At 54.7% G+C, this 14,829-nt stretch overlaps 6 protein-coding genes across 6 annotated transcripts; 3 read left to right on the top strand and 3 right to left on the bottom strand.

Moving 5' to 3' along the window:
• Positions 1-1,792: 1,792 nt before the first annotated feature.
• On the top strand, positions 1,793-3,439 carry CPAR01_08157 (uncharacterized protein; the record flags this gene model as incomplete). Its single annotated transcript, XM_060492426.1, has 1 exon — positions 1,793-3,439. The coding sequence occupies one exon, from the start codon at positions 1,793-1,795 to the stop codon at positions 3,437-3,439; it is 1,647 nt and encodes a 548-aa protein (XP_060348796.1).
• A 404-nt stretch (positions 3,440-3,843) lies between these two features.
• On the bottom strand, positions 3,844-5,586 carry CPAR01_08156 (DNA polymerase alpha/epsilon subunit B; the record flags this gene model as incomplete). Its single annotated transcript, XM_060492425.1, has 4 exons — positions 3,844-4,079; positions 4,148-5,081; positions 5,168-5,483; positions 5,543-5,586. The coding sequence occupies 4 exons, from the start codon at positions 5,584-5,586 to the stop codon at positions 3,844-3,846; spliced, it is 1,530 nt and encodes a 509-aa protein (XP_060348795.1).
• A 793-nt stretch (positions 5,587-6,379) lies between these two features.
• CPAR01_08155 (ABC transporter) lies at positions 6,380-7,219 on the top strand (the record flags this gene model as incomplete). Its single annotated transcript, XM_060492424.1, has 1 exon — positions 6,380-7,219. The coding sequence occupies one exon, from the start codon at positions 6,380-6,382 to the stop codon at positions 7,217-7,219; it is 840 nt and encodes a 279-aa protein (XP_060348794.1).
• Positions 7,220-7,859: 640 nt separating this feature from the next.
• On the bottom strand, positions 7,860-10,356 carry CPAR01_08154 (uncharacterized protein; the record flags this gene model as incomplete). The annotated part of the gene is made up of 7 exons (XM_060492423.1): positions 7,860-8,945; positions 8,991-9,254; positions 9,314-9,490; positions 9,538-9,661; positions 9,718-9,789; positions 9,841-10,216; positions 10,275-10,356. 7 exons carry the CDS (start codon positions 10,354-10,356, stop codon positions 7,860-7,862), a joined length of 2,181 nt encoding a protein of 726 aa, XP_060348793.1.
• Positions 10,357-10,798: 442 nt separating this feature from the next.
• On the bottom strand, positions 10,799-11,230 carry CPAR01_08153 (uncharacterized protein; the record flags this gene model as incomplete). Its single annotated transcript, XM_060492422.1, has 1 exon — positions 10,799-11,230. One exon carries the CDS (start codon positions 11,228-11,230, stop codon positions 10,799-10,801), a length of 432 nt encoding a protein of 143 aa, XP_060348792.1.
• A 1,449-nt stretch (positions 11,231-12,679) lies between these two features.
• Positions 12,680-13,000, top strand: CPAR01_08152 (uncharacterized protein; the record flags this gene model as incomplete). The annotated part of the gene is made up of 1 exon (XM_060492421.1): positions 12,680-13,000. The coding sequence occupies one exon, from the start codon at positions 12,680-12,682 to the stop codon at positions 12,998-13,000; it is 321 nt and encodes a 106-aa protein (XP_060348791.1).
• Between the last annotated feature and the right edge of the window lie 1,829 nt (positions 13,001-14,829).

The following is a 14,829-nucleotide window of genomic DNA, read 5'->3' as shown; positions in this document are numbered from 1 at the left end:
GCACTTGCGGATGCGGGTGCACGGTTGCACGGGGCCGGAACAGGGATCCGACGGCAACCGGGAGCTTTGCCGATCGGTGGCCGGAAGCCGAGCCGGGGCACTTTAACATGCCCGGCCTCCGGACATGGCGACAGCAACGGAGCCGACCTCCAGGCCGTCATTTTGAGGACTATGTAATCCTTGGTACGCAAATCAAAGGAATGTCGTTGCTAGGCGTGTTCTAAAAAAGTCATTTTGCCATCCTGAAATAGTACCGGCTGTGTCTGAGGAGAGGCGTCGGGAAGAGAGGGCAGCACAGAAAGGATTTTGGGGGGCATTGGAATCCCCGACGCTGTGAAACCAACAAAAACTGAGTTATAGTCTCATGAGTATAGAAATAGAAACAGGCTCTCTAGTCATCATGATCATGAAGCCAGAGTTCTTGTCAAGATTGATAGTTTGAGAGGATGCAACATTGACTAGAATTATTGTCCCCCCTTGTACCTGCTTAGCACTTTCCCGAGCTCCATCTTGCTTGATACCTAAGGCATATACTTGTCTGAATACACAGGAGTATGCCTTCATATACCCTCTCCAGCCCATTCCTGTCACCAACCAGCAGGCGCCTCTCTAGGTCGGGAGGTCAGGTCAAACTGGGATGGGTGGTGGAGTGGTTCAAGGTCAACAATCAGCAATTACGCCCACAGCCTACTCGAAGACAGGCTCCAAGTTCGATTCCCAGCATGAGCACCAAGAGATGTAGCCCCAGTTCAACACCGGGGGGTGAACTCTTTTTGACCCTCTAGAGTCTCTTTACTTAGGAATCTTATTGGCTTCAGATGATCAAAATCCTCTCTATCCTTTGACAATAATTCATTTCGCAAGACTAAATTCCTCATCCTGTGATAGTCTACCCATCTGCAACTGCCTCATACCCAGGTATCTCTGCAGAAATCGTTGACGTTGATTCCATTGCCCCCCCCCTCCCCCCAAGAACAAATTCAGGGGAGCTCTTCCCGGGCATTCCAAAAAGTACTCCTTCTCTCTTCATTTTCTGCGCATTGGAAGATCCCTCTTTCCTTCCTCCCAGAGCAATATAAAAGACATCAAGTGCTTATCTCACGAGTTTGTCCTCCAGCTATATTTCACCACCAACACCTCATTAGCGCCTCAATTATTTCACCGCAACATCATTCCACCACAATAGTTCCTCTTCTATCGTCACAAACTTCTTTCCCAAGCATTCCAGCCGACGAGGCATACGACAATAAGCAAATCACCGACTAAGGCTGAGAATCAAAGCAACGGGCAGCACACACTAATCAAGACGGATTAGCTTCCCGCAATCTTTTTCTTCGTTGCTACCTTGCGAGGCTTTATTCTTCACGAAGGCATAATCGCAACCTCCAAGTCTCTTTTACCCACCATTCACTACCTCAAGGAACCATTGTCTCAAAGGAAGCAAGAGTCTTCGTAGCTCTTGCCTCTCGTTCTGATTTATCCGTTGACTTTTCTTCCTCTTTATGCTTTGAAGACAACGAGACTTGCCTATCGGGCACTTCATCCTACAACAGGTTGAAGATTTGATCAAAGCACAGTCTAAGAAGGAAGGTAAGCATGCTTTGATATTGAGCCAGCGGGTTGTAAGCTTTACCATTTACTGACTAAAGTAGCACTGACGGGAACTCTTACAACTTCAAGTCATTTGCCACGAAATCTTACATAGACATACGCCTATATATCTAAAGTATTGATTCTCTCGCCGATTTCGACTTCAGACACAGTCAGTCCCGATCCCACTATCAGTTGCAGTATGCCTCCATCCAAGGTCTCCCGCGTGGCCAAGAGTTCCGGTCTGGTCAAGAAGCCGGCCAGTGCAAGCGCACCCCGAAGCAAGACATCCGAGACCGCGTCTTCGAAGAAGAAACAGAAGAAACGCGCCTCAGCCAAAAAGTCAAAGACTCCCAAACCAGCTGAGACTACAATCGTCATCGCAGGCCACAAGCGGTCCATTGTCGTTGTCGAAGAAGACAGCAATGACGACGGCACGATCCAACCCAGCAAACGACGCAGAACTGGCGGCAACACCAATGCTCACGATTACCATGCCGTTCGTGAGAGGCCCCCGCCGCGTGATTATGGAGCAACCTTTGCGAGGAAGTCGACGGCCCATTTCACTTGGGGCGCTCCTTTGATGTCTCCTCCTCTCCAGTCTCAATCTTCTCGGTCCGATCCGAAGAATAAGTCCACGATCCCTCGCAACAAGGGCAAAGAGGTAGTTCGTCCTGGAAGCTGGCAGGCGAGACCTAGTTCAGGCCGCTACAGTGGCATCTTATCAAGAACAGCCACCCCGGAGTTGGAGCCAGAGCCGCAGCCCAAGAGCCGCACTTGCCCCTTTCTCCGAATTCCCCTCGAGATCAGAGAGGATATCTACAAGTACATCCTAGTCGCCGACGAGCCCATCCGAGTCCACCAGGGCTGGTCCGCAGTCTACCCCCGGAACAGAGTAGGCATCCGCACCGACCTCATTCGAACATGCCGCCAAGTCAGAAAGGAGGCTCTCAACACCCTCTACGGCGAAAACACGTTCCTCTACCTCCTCCGCGACGCCGCCGAACTTCCCGCCCTTAACGCGCAGGGCGAGAACGAGATCGTGGTCCAACACCCGCTTGCCACCGACAACGACGCCCTCTCCGACTACGAGGCAGACAGCGCGGACGAGCACTCTGACGAAGACGATGTCGTCACCAACAGACCCTCGTCGTCGTCATTCTTGGCTGACGGCCACCCGGCAGCCGACATTGACATCCGCCGCTTCGGCCACAAGTTCCGCAAGCTCATGATCGTCGCCGAGGCCAACCGCGCCAACGCGCCCTACCGCCTCAGCATGGCCAACGCCATCAACGTCTTCCGCGGCCTGCGGCCCATCCGCCCGCGCATCCACACCCTCACCATCGACATCACGCCCCAGCGCGACCCGCGCACGGGTGACGTCTCGTTTCTCGACTTTTTCGAGCGATCCTCCGAGGTCGTCCGCACGCTCCGCGGCTTGCCGTGTCAGTTTATCGAGATTCTCGTCAACACGGGCGTCAGCGTCGGTAGCAGCAGCGGCGGTGATGGTGATGGTAGCGGTGGCGATGGAGGTGATAGCCCTGGAAAAGGACAATTAGGCCAAGAGAAAATCGTCCTCAACATGAAGTACGCGGCCAACATCCGTCGCGCTAAACGCGGCGAGAAGGATCTGTGGCGCGACGACCGGGTCATGCAGTCGTACCGCAGCGCCAAGGCGGGCGAGGCGCAGAAGAAGCTCGACTCGTTGCCGGCTGCGATCCGCAAGATTTGGGAGGCCACGAATGGGCAGTTTAAGCGCCGTCAGCAGGACGAGTTTGGTGATGATGAAGAGGATTATTGCTATGAGGATTGGGAGGATTCTCTTCTCTTTCAGGATGGGACTTTTTGATTGCGTGGGTTTACATTTGGGAAAGGGGTTTGCTTTGGGTTCTTGGTTTTGCTTCGCTTTGCGGTTAGGTGCGTTTCTTCGTCGGCGTACGAGGATCTGGATGCTGGGTTGGGAGAGACGGTAGCATTTGGTCTCTTCTCCGGATTCGCAGATGCATAGGGACGTTTCACTCCTGCAGCCCCTTTTGAGCGGGCGATTGGTTCATGGAGCACCCTACACAGCGTTGAATTTCATCTTTAGACCTGAAAATATTGGAAGCCATTGACTCAGAATCTCCGCTCCATGATGGAGATGTTTGCATTTTTCTTCATAGCTCGAGGGCGGGGGTATATCAAATCATAAACCTTTTTATATGCTCTCCTCCACAGCCATTCACAGCTCTCTTTCTCTCTCTCTCTTCTCCATCATGATGCCGCTGCTGAAGTCGTTGTGATCTTGACCTTTGAAACCTCCAACGTCTCCGTGTCCACCAACACCAGCTCCTTGGTCTCTGCAAAGGACGGCACCGTAATCAACCGGACCTGCTGCCCGTCGCCGCCCTCAATGACCTTTGTCGAAAACTCGGGCTGGCAGCCGACGAAGAAGAGGTGCGGCGCATTCTTCATGACGAACGGGTCGTCGTCTTGGAAGGGATAGGCCCCTGAAATGATCGCAATTAGTCAGGTGGTCATCTTCAAATAAGGGGATAAGTTAAGGGGCAAAACTCACAAAGCGTATCCGGCGCAGTCGGTGCACTGCACCGCCACCTGCACATGGCCTCCATCATGCCGAGCCGGTCGTCGCTGTCGACGTACTTGAAGACGTCGTCGACGTTTTGCCCGCCCGTGCCGAGAACCCTCCAGCCGTCGACCTCGCCCTCCCAGGGATTCGTCGTGGTGTCGAGCCAGCCGGGTTCCTCGGCGTCGGGCGCGGCGCAGTAGGGCCGCGAGCGCGGGAACATGGCGGCGTGGATCGGCTGCTGCGGGTAGCTCGCGTTGGCCGGGTCCTGGGTGCCCGGCATGAGGGTGACGGGGAGGGAGGGGAGGAGGTCGGCGAGGAAGTCGTCAAAGAGCTGGCTCGGGAGCGGGTTGTAGGCGCTCGCGTCGTAACCGTATTTTTTGATGGTGGACGAGGCTTTGCTGCTACCGTCGGTTGCGGATGTGGTTGTGGTTGTGTCGGCCGTGGCGGCGGTGGTGTTGTCGATGGAGTTTCCTGCGATGATGAGGCGGGAAATGGAAGTGAGCTCGGATTGGGTTGCTGGGGAGAGGGCTTCGCCCAGGAGGTATTCTTGGAGGAGGGAGAGTTCGAGGGCGTAGGAGGCGTCTGTGCCTGAGAAGGAGAGGCCCGAGACGATGGCGATCTTGGAGGAGGGTCGTTTTTGGGACGGTGTGCCAGACATGTCGTGGTCTTCTGAGGGGTCGTTTGCGAGGGTCCAGCGGGTTGGTTGGGGCGCGATGTCGGGGAACTTTACGTCGATGACTTCGAGCTCGCCGTTTGCGTTTTCGGAGCCCATTACGCCAATGATTGTGCCCGTGACGAGGTGGATGGACTTGAGGATGTCGCCGACGAGGCGGATGCGGCCCGAGTCGTCTTCGAGCATTATTGTGTCTTTGTCTTCGTCCGAGAAGTAGCGGTCCGTGGAGATGGGAGCAGAGATCCAACGCTGTGTTTCTTCGTTAGTCCGAGACTTTGCGAGACTTTGAAAACAGCTTGAAAAGGGAGTGGCAGAAGAGAGGTCATGGGACGTACATCCTTGGAAACGTCCTCCAAGATATTGGGCTTCAATTCCATGTCCATGTAGACCGTCCCCGTCACCCAGCACAGCTCGCCCTGGCGGACGTCGAGAACACGGTTGACATGGCGGGCCTCCTCGCCGCCTATGACGGTACCGTCCCAGGCCTCGGCTGCGACTGCGTCGACGGCGGGCCGGATGGAGGTGAGGCGGAGGAAATAGACGTCGGCATACTGCTGCTGGTACGAGCGGTCTTTGGCGAGGTCAAAAGTGCGGAGGGGTTTGTAGGATGACGGTGCGCGGACGAGATTCGACGAGGACGATGTTGCGTCGCTGTGGTTTAAGGAAGCTGGTTAGCGAGCTTCTGGGTTTATAGATCAATAGGAACACACGCTGGCTTTTGGAGAAGCGTGGTGGCTTCTTCGAGGGTGACCATTGCAGCAGATGAGTTGTGTTTCTTTCGACTTTTGCTGACGGTAGATGTGATGTGACTGAGCTGCAAAGAGCTTTTGCGTAGTGTCAATCGGCGTGGTGGATGTGTGAAACCGGGATGTGAATTGAATGCGCACATCAGACGCGTCGGAGGACTCTGGGCTGGCAAAAGTCGCGAATTTTGGCGTTAATTGTGGTTGGGAGGGGTTGCTTCCCTGTAAGGCACCTTGGGCTGTTCTGGCTGTGGCTTGCTCCCCCGGGGAGAGCCCCGCCCCGGTGCTTGGAGCGGCCCGGAGAGACGGTTCAGGGACTGTGCCCTCGTCCGTCCAGTGGTTCGCCCAACCTGAAAGTCAATTGGATGGCGGGGTTCCCTTGCTCTCTACGTAAGGTACGGAGTACCTAAGGTACTCCCTGTGTGTGTCATCATTCGCCCTTCTGGAATGAGAATGAGGGGCACTTTTTTTTTTTCCCTCCCTCCCCCGCCATCCCGCCAGGCTTTGGTTAACTTGGTTGCTAATCCAATGCGCGGTAAAGTGTTAAGACACTTCGATTCTGGGCCCCTCGGTCTCCGTCTTCCCGTAGTATCGCCGGAGGGTCAGGTCATGACGCCTTTAGTTTGTGGGCGGTGTGAATGATGCATCGCCTACTTTTTTGCCCTTGCTTCACACCTCCCTCCCTTCCTCTCTGAATATTTCTTAGCCTCTCACGACCAAACTCGTGCTCTTTTCTCTGCCGTTTTTCACTTTCATACTTCTTAGATTTCGCTGTCGACGGCTTCACCAACACAAACCTTCACAATGGCCCAAAAATCGCCCACGATCGAGGTGACAAACCTCAGCTACAACTTCCAAGACTCAAGCTCCGGCCTCAAGAACATCTCCCTCTCCGTCCCCTCCCGCTCCCGCACCCTCCTCATCGGCGCCAACGGCGCAGGCAAGACCACCCTCCTCCGCCTACTCGCCGGCAAGCGCCTCGCCCCGCAGGGCGGCATCTCCATCGCGGGCATCGACCCCTTCAAGGACGGCCTCGAGGGCGTCACCTACCTCGGCCTCGAATGGGTCCTCAACCCCATCGTCCGCACCGACATTGGCGTCCTCGAGCTCCTGAGGTCGGTCGGTGGCGACGCCTACCCGGACCGCCGCGACGAGCTTGTCAGCGTCCTCGACATCGACACCGCCTGGCGCATGCATGCCGTCTCGGACGGCGAGCGCCGCCGCGTCCAGCTCGCCATGGGCCTTATCCGGCCCTGGACCATCCTCCTGCTCGACGAGATCACCGTCGACCTCGACGTCCTCAGCCGTGCCGAGTTCCTCGCCTGGCTGCGCCGCGAGACGGAGATCCGCGACTGCACTATTGTCTATGCGACGCACATCCTCGACAACCTCGCCGGCTGGCCGACGCACTTGGTACACATGCACCTCGGCACCGTCCGCGAGTGGGACACGGCCGACAAGTTCATCGAGGGCCTCGACGGCTCCACGGGCAACAGCACCCTCGGCGAGCTGGTCCTCGGCTGGCTGCGCAAGGATCTCAAGGACCGCGGCCCGAGATCGCAGGCGAGGGTCGCGCCTGAGGGCAAGACGTACGCGACTGGTGGCGTTGGAGGCTACGGCGACGAGTCTGACAAGCTGAAATAAGCTTATTCATGTTTTGACGAGAGCTTGGAGCAGCGGAGGGGGTCTGGCTCGTGATTGGCGTGATTCAACAATTTGGGTTGTTTTTCAAGATTTCTGTCTGCATTTTGCTAGAGAGAACGGCGTCTACGGCACTCAACTGCATTAGGGACGGCGTTTGTGCGTTTTTGGTTTTCAACATTGTGATGCAGCGACCAAGGGGGTCGATAGCCGCATCGGTGTGTCTTTCAACTTAGACCACGGCATACAGAGAAAGGCACAAAGGTCATGATACAGACGAAAGGGGGGGGGGGGGACAAAAGGGGGCACTCTCAACCGGCCTCGCTCGGTGACGGCGTTTGGTCATGTAGTAGACCTCTTCAACGAGGGGACGGGCACAGTCCTCATGGACTTATTTTCTTTTAGGATTTTCACGGCTTCAGAGATACCCTATGTCTTCAACCAAAAAGGGAGGCGTGACGTTTGGAAGTGGATCAGCTGTCGACTCAACTAGACAGATATGAACAAGTCATGCAATAGAATGTCAGAGAGACATCTACTTTAAAACTGCGCTACTCATCTCCGAAAAGGGGGTATCATAAATGCAGATGTTCCGAACCTGTTACCGGCATGAGCCGAGCCGTGTCATGGCAACATGGTATCTCTATGCAGTACTCTTGGAGCTCATGAGGACCTTCATGGTATTCTTCATCAACGACGGGATACCGCCCAACCCCTTGCTCTCCAATGCCCGCAGAACAATGATCCTATACTCGGACCAAGTGATGCGCAACCCCCTTGCGTCTGCCAACCTTGCTAAACTGTTTGACGTCACCGGCCCCGCGTGCCGTGTAGAGATGGCGTCCTCGTTCGCAGCTAGCTCACGATCCTCCAGCTCGCGGATACACTCAATGGCCTGCAAGCTCAAAAGCGGCGAGTAGGAGAACCCAAACAGCGTCGGGAGCGCAAGGTCCATACCCAGGTCTTCGACATATCTGCGCAGCCGCTGTGTGACGGGGCCCGCGCTAAGGCAGCCGAGAGCGTTCTTATCGCCATCGTTGAAAGCCTTGCCGCGCCAGAGGCAGTTGCAAATGTCCATGAGATACCCGTTGAAATGGTTCACGTAGCTCGGGGCATACGTTGTCGGCTGTCGCCTGGACATGGCCATCTCGAAGCCCTTCTTGTATATGGCGAGGACGGTGCACAGGCGCGACACGTTTGCTAGGGAGTGGCTGAAGAAGAGGAGGTAGATGAGCTGCGCGGGCGGATTGGCAATGCGGAGGAGAGGTTGAAGTGTAGGGTCAGAGATGCTGGCGGCAGCCTGTTCATACAGGTCGAGGACACCGCCGTGGACAGCCGCGCTGGGGGAAGCTTGGACAATGTTGAGGGCGATGATGCTTGCGTGCTCCATGACTGCGAAAAAGGCATTGACGGGGGCATCTTTGGGTACTTGGTCAAGCGAGTTGAGAACAAAGGTCCAGCGGCGGAGGAGGTTTTGGTAAAGTTTGAGCAGTGCTAGCTGCGACTCGGCCGTTGGAGGGAGGCACTTCTCTAGTGGCTTCAGAATTACATTATACAGCTCTGTTACACAGTCAGCAAAGTTGATGAAGAAAACGAGGTTGAAACGCTTGCCATCAAACACCACGAGAGGCGCGTACTGGAGGATGCCTAGGATGGAATCCCGAGCATCAACGCCGTTCCATGTCGTGAACAATTTCGTCAAAAATTGCAAGACGACCGGTGGAGTTTCCTACACAGTCAGCGAGACTCAACCAAGGCCGGTTGCCACACTTACTTTAACGCGAGCCACGTATTCCTCCAGCATTTCCATCGTCTCCGCAAACGACTTGTCATCGGCATGACCGTTGAGCACGTCTTCGAGCACGGCATCGATCCAATGAACCACGCGCTTTGAAGCAGCATCATCCTTTTTCAGGGCAACGAATTTTTGCAAGAGGGGATCCGCTAGTACAGCCGCAAGCTGGTTGGGTAGCTCAATCTTCTCGACTGTCTGAGCAAGACGATCGGCGCTATCAATCTCTTCTAGAGTGACGGAGGTCTTTTGTACTTGTTAGCCAGGCACATCATTATCTGGCTGTGTTTCTTCCGAACGCTTACCTCTGTGGCTTCTGAAGTAAAGACAGGAGGGAGATTGGAGGAATTATTGCCGCGGGCCCGTAAAGCCTGATGGTTGACGCTGAAGCCGTTCTGAGGCTGACTGGCTGCTTCGGCAGTCCGTTGAGAATGGTCATGTTGGATCTGGTTCAACCTTTCGCGCCATTCCACGTCGGGGTGCTACCAAATCAGTACGAATACCTTTTGAATGCCGTGGCACCTCTCACCTTGAATGCCGAGGCCCTGCCCCTCAAGGCATCGCTGACGATGATTTCAGGATAGTAGTCTTTGAAGACCCGGAGGAGCCCTGTCAATGCTGGGTCATTCCCTGTTTGTCTGGAGAGGTTGAGGCTGAGATGTGCCATTAGCGCCGAGAACCACCTGCGATTGCAGAGGGACCAACTTACACAGCTTGGATCCTAAAAGGCCGGACGTGTTTTCTGCCTGTGATCAAGGCGAGTAGATGGCAAAGTTGCGGTCTGGAGTCGTGTTAGCCCCTTTTCCGTTCGCAACAGAGGAAAATTCCGCACCGAATGGCTGCCGTATCTAGCAAGTTGAACAAAACAGCGTAGGCTTGCGACAAGATGGCAGGTTTTTCGATGACATGGTATGCCATGATTAGCCATTTCAGAATGTTCGACTGCAGAACCAGGGAAGGCTTCAGTTCCCCATGGCCGAGGCATCCCACAACCCTCAGGACGACATCACTGGATAGCCGAGTAGCGGGGTAAAGATTCTTGAGTATTGTATTCAAGTTTGCCTGATCCAACAGGTTTGGCCTCGTGAGTAGGTCAATGAGTTCGCTCAAGGAGTCGGGAAGAAGGCCATTTTCAAATGCGTATGATGCGACCTTCTCAACAGTAGGCTTGATGCTGGTCGCCCGCCGTTTTGCAGGCAGTTTGGAAGCTGTACGAATTAGACTTGGGTCTATACACGGCTTGCACATGTGAGGGGGTTTACTCACCCTCCACAACATCGCCAATCAGGAGGCCAACGTCAAGGTCAACGTCTATGTTCATAGACGTATCGTTGGTGGGCGAAGCCATTCTACCAGGTATGTCGGCGTCTTGAAATTGCGACACTCTGTTTGTGCCGAATTTCCAATGGATGGATACAGTGTGGCAACATTAGATGAGGCAGGCGGGTCAAGCGTCGTCAAGTCGCAGCATGGGTTGGCAGGCCCGAGCTGTCCAGAACGGTGAATGAGAGTGGCAGACGCGTCGCGGGGTGAAGATCAAGGTGAGTGCGTCCAGACCGGGAAAACTGCACCGTGCACTCGGACCTTGTCATTTTGTGGGTCCATTCCCTTATTGGCTGTATAGAGCCGGCATGGGTCCGTTCTTCGGCGCCCAGCGTCCGGGGTCACTGGCCGGAGCAAGCTCCATCCTCAGCAATTCGCTAAAACAGATGCAGGCCCAGAACCGGAGCAGCAGAGCTGTCTTTGACTCCTTACAAGGTGTCGGATTCGATGTGGGGGCGGGCTTTCGGTCAGCAGTGTCCGTAAGGAGCGCGAATGTGCGCGGGACAGGGAGGCATCAGCAGCAGCACGCCTCGGTGAAGGGTTGGGCGAGGCCGGGCGATGAGGCCAGGCGAGAGCCCCTGTGTTGTTGCACCGCTGTCTAGGTCCTGCGGGTAAATGAAGAGCATGCAGAGAAGGCATGCCATGACCTGAGAATCTGACCACAGTTGAAATTTGCCCCCGTGCTGATTGATGGATATCTGCTCCGGTACGAATACGGCCTTTGGTGATTTGGACCCCAAAACTTCGTCTCTGTGGGCGGCGGGGAACAGCAAACGGGCAAGCCTGAGCAGTTGCAAAAGATGCTCACCGGTCTGGTTGGGGGTATCCAATTGCTGGCCATTAACGTCGTGGCAAACCTTCCGGACCGTAAGCGGCGCATATGCCGTCTTGGCTGCCATGGCTGCCGCTCATTTGGTCTCTGGAGTCCATAGCGGGGGGACTGATGTGAGATATGAGGTGCAGTCATCCAAAGAGTCGAGAGTCGCGGGCTTGCAGCAGGTTCATGGCAAAAGATGACGAAGACGATCCGGCTCGGGTTGCGAATGATGTCGCTTCTACCCGGCCTGCTCCTAGCTTTTACGTCGCGGCTACGGGGTTCGGGTAGGAACTGTCGACAAGAGGCAGGTACACATGCACGATAGTAGCAAAAGGGAAGGAAGAGGGATATTCATGGTCTTGTTTGGGGTTACACAAGGCAACTTGAAAGTATCATTTGCTGCAACCGCGATCTGCAACTGCCTGGAGAGAGGAGAGTAGCACGGCCCCCAGTAAGGTAGGAAGATATTAAAGTGGATTTGCTTACACAGTAGGGCGCATGATGCCCATGTATGGCAGGGTATCTCGACATGGCTTTCCGTCTTTTGGCATGGAGACGAAAGAGTCTGTTCTTTTCGTCAGGGAAAGTCCGAGGCGAACGTGAGATAATGCGACGAACCGGTCAAAAGTCTTAGAGGCCAAGGTACCTTATGTGATGTACTTTACGGAAAGAAAAGGTACGACTACGGCACGAAGAGACGTACCTATCGACCGATGACATCCTGGACCGTTAGGTGCCTACCTCAAGTGCTAAGGTACCGTAGGTGCGAACGTTTCTGTACTGCATACCCGTTCCAGAAACGCCCGTGCTCACCGTTGTATACCGCCATCCCGACGCTCCGTCCCGCCAAGTTCCTGCGTAACCTCTGACCTCGCGCCTACTACCCACGGCTACCTTAGTTTGCTTACCTTGCCTTCGCCAACGTCTCTCACCGTAACACCAACACTGCTTACCTTGCCTTACCTTGGACAACTACTGCGTTACTGCGTAGGTAGCTGCCTCTCAATGACAGGGTTGCTTCGAAACAACCTGCAACCTCCAACAGTCGCATCCTACAGAAATACAACTGGCTCCAATATTGCCCTCATCTGGCCAAGCTCGCTGACCGAGGCGTCAGAAGCGCCTCATCCCTAACATAATCTACGCAGTAGTGCCATCTTTTACCTGCTGTTCCACAAACTGGTTACGCAAATACCTCGCAAGAATCCTTCTGTTCTCTGGCCCCGTCACATCCTTCTCCGAGGTCCAGTGCTTCTTACAAACCTCCACCTTGGTGCGCGAGGTCATTGTCGCCTCCACTTCTGACCGCATGTTTTGTTCAAGACCACGGTGGCCGAGGTGTCGATTCAGGTCTCATGACTCCTCACTGCACTTTGGTCTGGTCACTGACATCGTTCCAGGTCCGCATCAACACTGCCTACAGACCAGAGGTCAGGACAGACTGACCGTGTCCGGGCCTTACAACTCTTCCCAATTATGTAACGTCTCTCCCTCGTTTGATCAAATCATCCGAGCGACGACTCTGCTCGCCATGTGTCTTTCGGGTTTCTCGCTCTGTACCTCACATATCATTATCAGTCGCGGCCCGATGTCTCCACAGCCGAGAGAGGACCGAATGAACCTGGGCATGGGCATTTCCCCTGTTTGTGCCGCCTTTTCGTCGTCCCTTTTCGTCGGTAGGATTCTCCCGGTAAACCCTATTTTTCACACCCCGACAAGCACACAAACTCCCCCCAAAGCCGGCCCTGCTAGAACTACGCAAGCCTCCTATATTTCCTGGGACCTTCTCCTTTCAGCGGGCCTGTCCAGGGCACTTGTTGGTCGGGAGCTCCAAAACCATGGCCACGGATGACAGGCGACGATAGCAAGCCGCAAGCGGGCTTCCACTAGTAGCGGCGACTTTACCTGGACGAATGATCGAGGCAGACCGCATACACCGATAGCTAATATTGTTCCGTCTTGACTTCTCTCCTTGGCAGACTGGACCACCTTCACCCGCTGCCGTGGGGGCTTTGCGACCTTCCATGACAGCGTAGTGTGCCTTGAGGTCCAATCTATCGCAGCATGGGCTTGGCTCTGTGTCACCTTTCGGCCGTCATGTGTAGTGGCGTCTGCTTACCGCAGTGCCCATCTCACCTCACCTTACGGGATACCTTACCTCGAGGTGGTGGTCACTATACGCCGCGCGCCGCACGCCGCATGCCGGACGCCAATTTCGTCTGCAGCAGCGTTGTGTAACCTTCTCTAATAACCCTCATGTTGCTAAGTGGCACTTGCAAGGCTCGGTTGGTGGTCAGCACATCGAGGTAAAAGATCCGTCCGTCAACGCTCCGTTATGCCCCCTTCCATCCATGATCCAAGAGCAACTTCATCCAGAGTACCTAGTAAGCTAAGGGTGACGGACGTATTACCGCTCCGTACCGCGCCGGTTACATTGGATCCATCCGTCCATTCATCCTTCCCTCCCTCCCACCATTCTTCATTCCATGGGTACACACACACACGTACGCACGCGTGCACACCTCTCTCTATCCGTACAACCAACTTGGTTATTGCATCAGTCAGACGAGTGTCCCCCAGACCAGGAACCACATAGCCCTTGATTTGGTAACCTGCTACAAAGACCCACCACCCACGGTGAGGAATCTTGGACGGCCCTCGACCTTGACCGCTGGGCGTCTTTCACCTCGTGTCCTACTCGTTCTGACATACCCGTTCTCAAGTTATGCATCTGCTGATGATACCTCCATGCATATCCTCTTTCAAGATTTCCCCCTCCATGTTGCCCATCTGTCCCCATCTTTGTAGGAAATCCGGCTGACTGGCTGTGTTGTGCTGTCCCTTCGGCCTGGTCGTGCCCTCGGCCGGTCGCCTCTGCTGCACACCCCACTCTCTCTACTGCCCTCATGCACTTCCTCCCACACCTATCAAGTTAAAGATCTCTGTCGAGTCTATCGTCCTCTTAGACGCGGCCCTGCTCCCAGCCCTTTGAGGTATGTGTAACCAATCCTCACGTTTGTAAATATGTGTCTTCTAACATTTAGTCTGGTTATTCCCTCAAGACTTGCTTGCCCAGGTGCCAGGTGCCATCGAGTTGATTGACGTTTAGTCTCCTTGAACAAGTTGAATGCCAACAATAGTCAGCGCTTCGCGACAATATCGAACAGTCGAGGATATATTCCTCAATCTTATCTACTTTCGACATTTATACTGGTCTCTTCTGTTGTTCTAGCAACGCAGAGAACACACCGAACCATTCCAGCTCACGTCTTTTTCGCCTTGACGTGTTCTAGTGCTTATCGTCTTACATCTGGCCCATCACTCAAATCTTCTCTACTCAACAAAATCTCTTTAACCAGCTAGACACTGGGTCAGCAGACGATTGCGCTTCTGGGTCGGCCCATCGCCAATAGCCGCAGCTGTCGTGCGCTGGCTCGTAACATCGTGGCAGAGTGGACCTGGCGACGGGACGAGCAGCAAACGAGTCGTCTCATGCCGTTCGCACGGAATTCCTCTTACACGGGCCTAGTAAGTCCAAAAAGCCACCGCTTCCCATCTGACGCTTACTCACCTTACACGGCGCTAATCTGTGTAACCGCGCGCTGACTTGACATAGGGATGAGCTGAAGAGACCGCAACTGACCATCTCCGCCATGAGGTATTCCCCGGAAATGCAGATCG

Source organism: Colletotrichum paranaense, assembly GCF_030867605.1.
Source record: "Colletotrichum paranaense strain IMI 384185 chromosome Unknown Scaffold_6.1, whole genome shotgun sequence".
Taxonomy (NCBI): Eukaryota; Fungi; Ascomycota; class Sordariomycetes; order Glomerellales; family Glomerellaceae; genus Colletotrichum; species Colletotrichum paranaense.
The sequence above is the reverse complement of the archived record's forward strand: the minus strand, read 5'-3'. Positions and strand labels throughout refer to the sequence as shown.